The sequence below is a fragment of the Hyperolius riggenbachi genome, chromosome 2 (assembly GCF_040937935.1).
Source record: "Hyperolius riggenbachi isolate aHypRig1 chromosome 2, aHypRig1.pri, whole genome shotgun sequence".
Lineage (NCBI taxonomy): Eukaryota > Metazoa > Chordata > Amphibia > Anura > Hyperoliidae > Hyperolius > Hyperolius riggenbachi.
In genome coordinates this window covers 159,547,107-159,554,670 of record NC_090647.1, presented here as the reverse complement: position 1 = coordinate 159,554,670, position 7,564 = coordinate 159,547,107, and the positions used below count along the sequence as shown (strand labels likewise).

The 7,564-nt window shown below is 49.8% G+C and overlaps 1 protein-coding gene across 1 annotated transcript in view; it reads left to right on the top strand.

The window, feature by feature from the left end:
• Positions 1-961: 961 nt before the first annotated feature.
• GTF2F2 (general transcription factor IIF subunit 2) overlaps positions 962-7,564 on the top strand; it is a 268,355-nt gene continuing 261,752 nt past the window's right edge. The window contains exon 1 of the mRNA XM_068265221.1: positions 962-1,132. Coding sequence (XP_068121322.1) covers positions 1,064-1,132 — 69 coding nt within the window. The 5' untranslated portion in view covers positions 962-1,063. The remainder of the gene's footprint in view (positions 1,133-7,564) is intronic.

The following is a 7,564-nucleotide window of genomic DNA, read 5'->3' as shown; positions in this document are numbered from 1 at the left end:
CAAGAATCTCAATGAAAAACTGCGATCGCTAAGCGACTGCGGTTTCAAGTGTAAATGTGGCCTAAGGGCTGGTTCACATGGGCTTCTGCTGAGCTTCGGCTTAGCGTTTAGTTCAAACGCTGTGTTTTTTTTTACAGGAAGTATATGGAAAGGCTGGACTTTCTGTCTTTATGGGCTTTCAAACGTCTTCTAGATGCTGCATGTTGCTTTTGAGATGAGACGCTGGGATCAACTGCCAGGCTTTCATGAAAGCCTGCAAAAGCTTGTAGTAAACGCTCCTATTCACTTGCATGAGAGGGCGGTAGATCCCTAAAAACGTTACTTTTAAAACGCATGCCAGCAAAACGTCCGTGTGAACCACTTGGATGCCACTGGATGCCCACCTGAGACTGCAAAATCAGCCTCAATGCCGAGTGATTTTGCAGCGGTTCCAGAACAATTTAGAAAGCGATTTTGGACCATCACTTTCCTATACTGAATTAATTCAGTGAATTACTCCAAAAAGATGCAGGTTCCACATTTGCAATTGCTCGGTGGGCTCTGCTCCTTTGACTTCAATTAGCCTAGAACATTTGGAAGCGGTGCCAGTTCCAAAGTGTGGCTAAGAACTCTAGTGGGCTATAGCACTAATACATATTGCCACTGAAATGCATGGTGCTCAGAGAGGACTGTGTTCTAATCTATAGAACAGTACGGAACTCCCATGCATATTTGTTTGTGTAAGCCCATCTGTGCGTTAACCACCACTTCTGCATATTGCATGTAGTAGCTTACGAGTTTGTTTTTATATTCATGAATATGACTGCGATAAAACGCTTATCAGTGGTCTCTGCCTGCTTGCAGCGGCACACAGACGCTCATTGTACAGTGCCATATGATAATGTGCGAGCTAGACTGCTACATTGCTTTTCTGCTTGAATCCAACAGGGGCAAGCAAGCATGAGCGCTTCCGGAAGTGTGTCCCATCCTGCGTTCCGTACTGAAGTGTGCACCGGCTTGTGTTCCTTCCTGTGTGTACATCTACTTGCTACAGTGGTGGAAAGGAGAGACTGATTGTAGTGCCATGGCTGCGGATAAAGGAGAGCTGGACCTTAGCGGAGCCAAGCAGAACACAGGCGTGTGGCTGGTGAAGGTGAGAGAAGCCCTGCTGCCCTGTCCTGACCACAAATACAATTGTGCTTTGTGTGCTCAAGCTGCTGAACCCACTATACGTGCTGTTCATGTGTTCTGTTCATGTGACCATGTATCCCCCAGTACCCTTGTTTTCACATTTGTTGTCTGCTGTTTTGTGTAATTCAGGTATTCTTCCTATGCTCAACCCAGTAGTTGCTGTTCAATTTACCCCATATATCCCCCTTTTTTTTTTTTTTTTTTTTTTTTTTTTTTTTTTTACATTTGAGCCATGTCTGTTGTCTTTTCCTGATCTGTGAGGGCTGGTTCAGTCGGGTAACAATTTTGCATTATGAATTTTCTGTGGCTTCATTTTTTGATACTCATTTGTGGGAAAGAGAATGGAGATCTGAGTTAAAATGCTGCTGCAGCTCGCCACGAGGGTATTGTAAGTCTATGGGGATTTGCACACTATGGCGACGTTGTGCGGTGCAACAGAAGTAGGGGAATCAACGCAAACTCTGCAGTGCATTGCTACATGAACCGTGCCTACCACATGGATTGTGCAGCAATGGCAGTGTATGGGGACAAGGCGAGTGTGAATGCTTGATTGTGGGTGCGTCTAGCAGCCGCAGGGCGAAGAAACTCCAGTGACGTACTTCCTGTCAAACAGGGAGCATGTAACTGAGGAAGCGGCGGAGCTACGCATATTACCCTGTCGGTGCACTCTACCGCTGGTTAATATGCAATAAGACATGGTGCGGTGAGATTGTCATGCACTGGGCTCTTCTGCTGGGCTCTCCTGCAGGGAGCACCATGAGTAAAAGTTGCAAAAATGTTTTTTTTTTCCTACTAGGTTTGTGGTAGGTTTAGTATTTTACACTTAAGTGGAACCTTAGATGAAAATAACATTTTATACATCATATTATTATTATTATTATTATTATTATTATTATTATTATTATTTATTGTATTTATAAAGCGCCAACATATTACGCAGCGCTGGACAATAAATATATACAATGATACAAGGATGACATACATAGGGTTATACACATAGAACAAAGTTATACATACAAATTGTACAAAATACATGATCATGCAATATGGGCTGGTTAGGTAGGCCCAGTAATACAAGTACAGGCTGTCATAGGACAGGAGCACATGATCCTGTAGATTACACTAGGGAGTGGAGGGCCCTGCCAGAGGCTTACAATCTAAAGGGAGGGGTGGAAACACTAGGGGGGGGCTGTTAAATTTTCCTTAGAGAGTTACTGTGTGGTAGGAGGTGGGTAGGCCATCATAAAGAGGTGGGTTTTGAGGGCTTGCTTGAATGTGTTGAAAGAGGGAGCAAGTCTGATGGGTGGTGGAAGGGCATTCCAGAGGGTGGGGGCAGCTCTTGAGAAATCCTGCAGGCGGGCATGGGAGTGTGAAATGCGTGGGGTGGTGAGGCGAAGGTCGTTGGAGGAACAGAGGGGGCGACCTGGTGTATACTTGTGAACAAGCTCCGAGATGTAGGTAGGGCATGTTTTGTGCACAGATTTATACGCCAGGCATAGAATCTTGAAACTTATCCTGAGACGGATAGGGAGCCAGTGCAGGGATTCACAAAGGGGAGATGTGGATGCAGAGCGATGCAAGAATGGATGAGTCTTGCAGCCGCGTTCATCACTGATTGAAGGGGGGCAGTGCGTTTCAGGGGGAGGCCAGAAAGGAGTGAGTTACAGTAATCAAGGCGGGAGATGATGAGGGCATGGATGAGCAGTTTGGTCGTGTCCGGGGTTAAGAATGGGCGGATCTTGGAGATATTACGGAGGTGGAAATTGCAGGCTCTTGTGATGTTTTGGATGTGTGGGATGAAGGAGAGGTCAGAGTCCAAGGTGACACCCAGGCAGCGGGCCTGGGAGGTAGGGAGAATGGTTGTGTTGTCGATTGTGAGGTGGAAACCAGGGATGGGTGCAGCAGCATGGGGTGGAAAGATCAGGAGCTCAGTTTTGTCTAGGTTAAGCTTTAGGAACCTAGCTGACATCCAGGAGGAAATTGCTGAGAGACACGAGGAGACCTTGTTTATGGTGGTGGCTGAGAGATCGGGGGTATGGAGGTAAATCTGAGTGTCATCTGCATAAAGGTGGTAATTGAAGCCCAGGGAGGAGATAAGCTTGCCAATTGAGGAAGTGTATATGGAGAAAAGAAGGGGGCCTAGAACAGAGCCCTGGGGGACCCCAACTGAACGGGGGGCAGGAGTTGAGGAGGAGCCATTGAAGGAAGTGGTGAAGGAGCGATTGGATAGGTAGGAGGAGATCCAGGCCAAGGCAAGCCCATGGATGCCCATGGACTGTAGTGATTGGAGGAGGAGGGAGTGGTCAACAGTGTCAAATGCTGCAGAGAGGTCAAGGAGGAGCAGGATGGAATAACTGCCTTTGGCCTTGGCAAGGATAAGGTCGTTGACCACCTTGGCAAAGGCTGTTTCAGTTGAGTGCGCAGGTCGGAATCCAGACTGTAGGGGGTCAAGTAGGGTATTGGTGTTGATGTATTGGGTGATGCGCTGGTGGACTAGGCGTTCGAGGAGTTTAGAAGCATAGGGAAGGAGGGAGATTGGGCGGTAGTTTGAGGGTAGGGATGGGTCGAGTGAGGGTTTTTTTCAGCAGGGGAAGCACAGTGGCCTGTTTGAATGCTTTGGGGAAGATGCCTGTGGAAAGGGAGAGATTGAACAAGGAGGTGAGGACTGGGGCCAGGTCAGGAAAGTGGGGACGAAGAGTATTCGCGGGTACCGGATCACAGGGAGAGGATGTGGGGGGGGGGGGGGGAAGCCACTAGCAGCAGGCTAACTTCATCAATGGTGGCAGGAGCAAAAGAGGCGAGGGGTGGATGAGACAAGGGAGCCGCTGGGAGGGAAGGCAAGGGGACAACCTGAGACGCATTGGTAAGGGAGGGATGGAGGAGGGAAATTTCATTGCGTATTGTTGCAATTTTAGTGGTGAAGTGGTTGGCAAGGTCATTGGCTGAGAGGGAGGAGCTGGGAGGGGGAGGAGTGGGGTTGAGGAGGGAATTGAAGGTAGCAAAAAGCTGTCGAGGGTTGGAAGCTTGGGTTACAATCAGTGCTGCAAAGTACCTTTGTTTAGCCTCAGAGAGGGCAGTGTGGAAGAGTAACAGTTTGGCCTTGTAATCTAGGAAGTCAGCATTGAGATGTGATTTCCTCCATTTCCGTTCGGCTGCTCGAGTTTCTTTCCTGAGGTTACGTGTGTGGGTGTTGTGCCAGGGTTGGGGGGCTTGATAGGGCGGAAGATTGAGGGGGCAGCTTGATCTAAAGCAGATGAGAGGGCAAGGTTATATTGTGCAGCCGCTTCATTGGGGCATGTTAGGGTGGGTAGGTGGGAGGAGAGGGAGAGAAGGGGACTTGCTAGGACATTTGGGCTGAGATTACGTAGGTCTCTCTGCCATCGACCAGGCTGAGGGGTGGGGAGAGAAGTTGTTGGTGGGGAGATAGTGATGGTCAGAGATAGGGAAAGGTGCGATGTCCAGGTTGCTGAGGGAGGTGGACTTTGAGAATATGAGGTCAAGAGTATGACCAGCGCGGTGGGTGGTGGAATTTGTGTGCTGAGAGAGACCAAGGGATTTGGTGAGGGAGAGTAGCTGCTTGGCAGCAGTGGAGATAGGCTCATCGATAGGTAAGTTGAAATCCCCGAGTATGATGGTGGGGAGGTCAGATGACAGGATGTGGGGGAGCCAGGAGGCCAGGTTGTCCAGGAAGAGTGAAGTTGGAGCAGATGGGGGGTGATATAGGACCGCAATGATGGCTGGGAGAGGTTGGTACAGGCGGATTACATGGGCCTCGAAGGATGAGAAGTGCAGGGAAGGGGGCGGTGATAGGACCCGGAAGGTGCAGGATGCAGAGAGAAGCAGACCCACTCCTCCTCCAGACCTGTTGTCAGGTCTGGGGGTGTGACTGAGATGCAGTCCCCCATAGGAGAGAGCAGCGGCTGCGGTACAGTCAGAGGGGGTGAGCCATGTCTCTGTGAGGGCGAGGAAGGTGAGGGATTTAGAGAGGAAGAGCTCATGGATGGATGTGAGCTTGTTGCGGACAGATCTGGCATTCCATAGACCACAAAACAGAGGGAGAGAGTGCCTGGGGGTTGTATGGATGGGAATGAGATTATTATGGTGTGGTCTGCGGATGCAAGAGGAGTGTGGAGGGGCTGGAAGGGGGTTGGCTGGGAGTTTGGGGACCAGTGGGGGTCTAGGAATGGGTGGGTTGAGGATGGAGGGAGAAAGCACTGGGACCAGCTGGAGAAGCAGGTGGAGGAATAGCATGTGGTAGTGGTGGAGGGGTGACAAAGGGTTGGTAGGAATATGGTGGGTGAAGTGTGGGTGAGCCAGAGAAAGGACTGGGGGGAAGGGGTGCATATCTGGGGCTTCCGCTTCCTGGATCTTCCATGAGGGTTCCCGATATCTTCGGCAAGTCGGGGCTTACTGCGCAGACGCAGAACTCTCCTGGCCGCGGGAGCGACTGGCCGAAGACATCAGGAGCCCTTACAGAAGATCCAGGAGGCGGAGGACAGCGCAAGGAGGAGATAAGGCTGAAGGGGGCAGGAGGAAGCCCCAGGTATGTATAATTTTTTTTTTTTTTCTTTTCATCTCAGGTACACTTTAAAATATTCACACACAAATTATCCTTTCAATTTTATGAATTTGGAAGGTGTTTCCTTTGGAACCCTAGGCTTTTGTAGGTAAGTATAGTTACTATGGGGTCTGTTCGCTACAATATTTGTAGCATGCTGCCTTTGACACTGACACTTAGAGAACTCCTTGGTGTGTCACAGGGTACTTATCCGTTAGCCGGGCGCATCCGGCAGGTGGCGCTAATTACTATTCCCCCTCCAGGCCGACATGGATAGTAGGGAAAGATGTAACTCTGGTGGAGTTTTGTCGCCACCTAGAGGATGCGCTCGGCTAACGGATAAGTACCTGTCACAGTATAAAACTGGCATCGGGGTCTACTTTACCTGGAACCCACCGCTCCAGTCATGACCATCTGAGGAAGCCCTGATTGGAGGGTGATACATGTTGTGGGCACATGACATAACTATGGTGGGCGGTACCAGGACATGTGAGTAGCAATGTGCTTTACACTCAGACTAGCCTGTGTCATATTGTGGGTTTCTACTGGAGATTGTAAGCCACTGACCAGATCTCTGATACAGCTATAGCAATTGCAGCAGATTCAACCATCAGATAGATTTCTGTCAGATGCCTGTCAGGTTGAATCTGACAGGAATCCATCTGATGTGTATTACAACAGAGAAAGAACATGTGTGCATCAACCAAGTGAACCTGACAAATCTGGCTTTGCAAATTTGGCCTATTGGCTAATCACGAGACATTGCTCATGCAAATAAGCATTTGCTTTCGCATGCCTAAATATGCAGGGTCAAAAACCAAAAACCGCAAAACAATCGCCCTGCGGGAATTAGTTCATGCTATACAGCACTATCCAGGGGCGCCACGAGGAGGCTTCCCATTGCCCCCATACAACCGGGGGGCCGCGGGGGTCCCAGGCACTCTCACCGCCTGGAACCCACACAGCGGCACCCCGGAGGTGGAGGCTGGGGGGTGCAGGCGATCTCCCCAGCGTGGCCAGCGCCGGGAAGAGCCGCCCGCACACACCTCCCAAGATTAAAAACAGGCACTTACCTCAACGTCCATTGCGTTCTGCTATATGCGCATAACCTGGGCGCGACACATAAGGGGCGGACAGGCGTAAATAGCCTGCTCCAGGGCTCTCGCCTCCTAAAACAAGCCACTCACTACCTGCCCTCAGAAAAAAGAAATGCAATGCTAATTACAACAGAGAAAGAACATGTGTGCATCAACCAAGTGAACGCTGGGGAGATCGCCTGCACCCCCCAGCCTCCACCTCCGGGGTGCCGCTGTGTGGGTTCCAGGCGGTGAGAGTGCCTGGGACCCCCGCAGCCCCCCGGTTGTATGGGGGCAATGGGAAGCCTCCCCTTGGCGCCCCTGGATAGTGCTGTATAGCATGAACTAATTCCCGCAGGGCGATTGTTTTGCGGTTTTTGACCCTGCATATTTAGGCATGCGAAAGCAAACGCTTATTTGCATAAGCAATGTCTCGTGATTAGCCAATAGGCCAAATTTGCAAAGCCAGATTTGTCAGGTTCACTTGGTTGATGCACACATGTTCTTTCTCTGTTGTAATTATCCATCTGATGTGTGCCACACACTAGGAACAGATTTCCAATAGATTTCATTTTAAAATATATTAATCTATTGGAAATCTATCTAAATGCATTATTGGACCATTAGATCCAATGCAACTCTATGGCCCATCGATCTGCTGGCAGCAGCAGATCGCTGGCAGCAGCAGATCGACCTAGATCTTCCATCCTGCCAGATAGATCAAATCCATCTAAATCGGCCACAAATCGATCGATACATT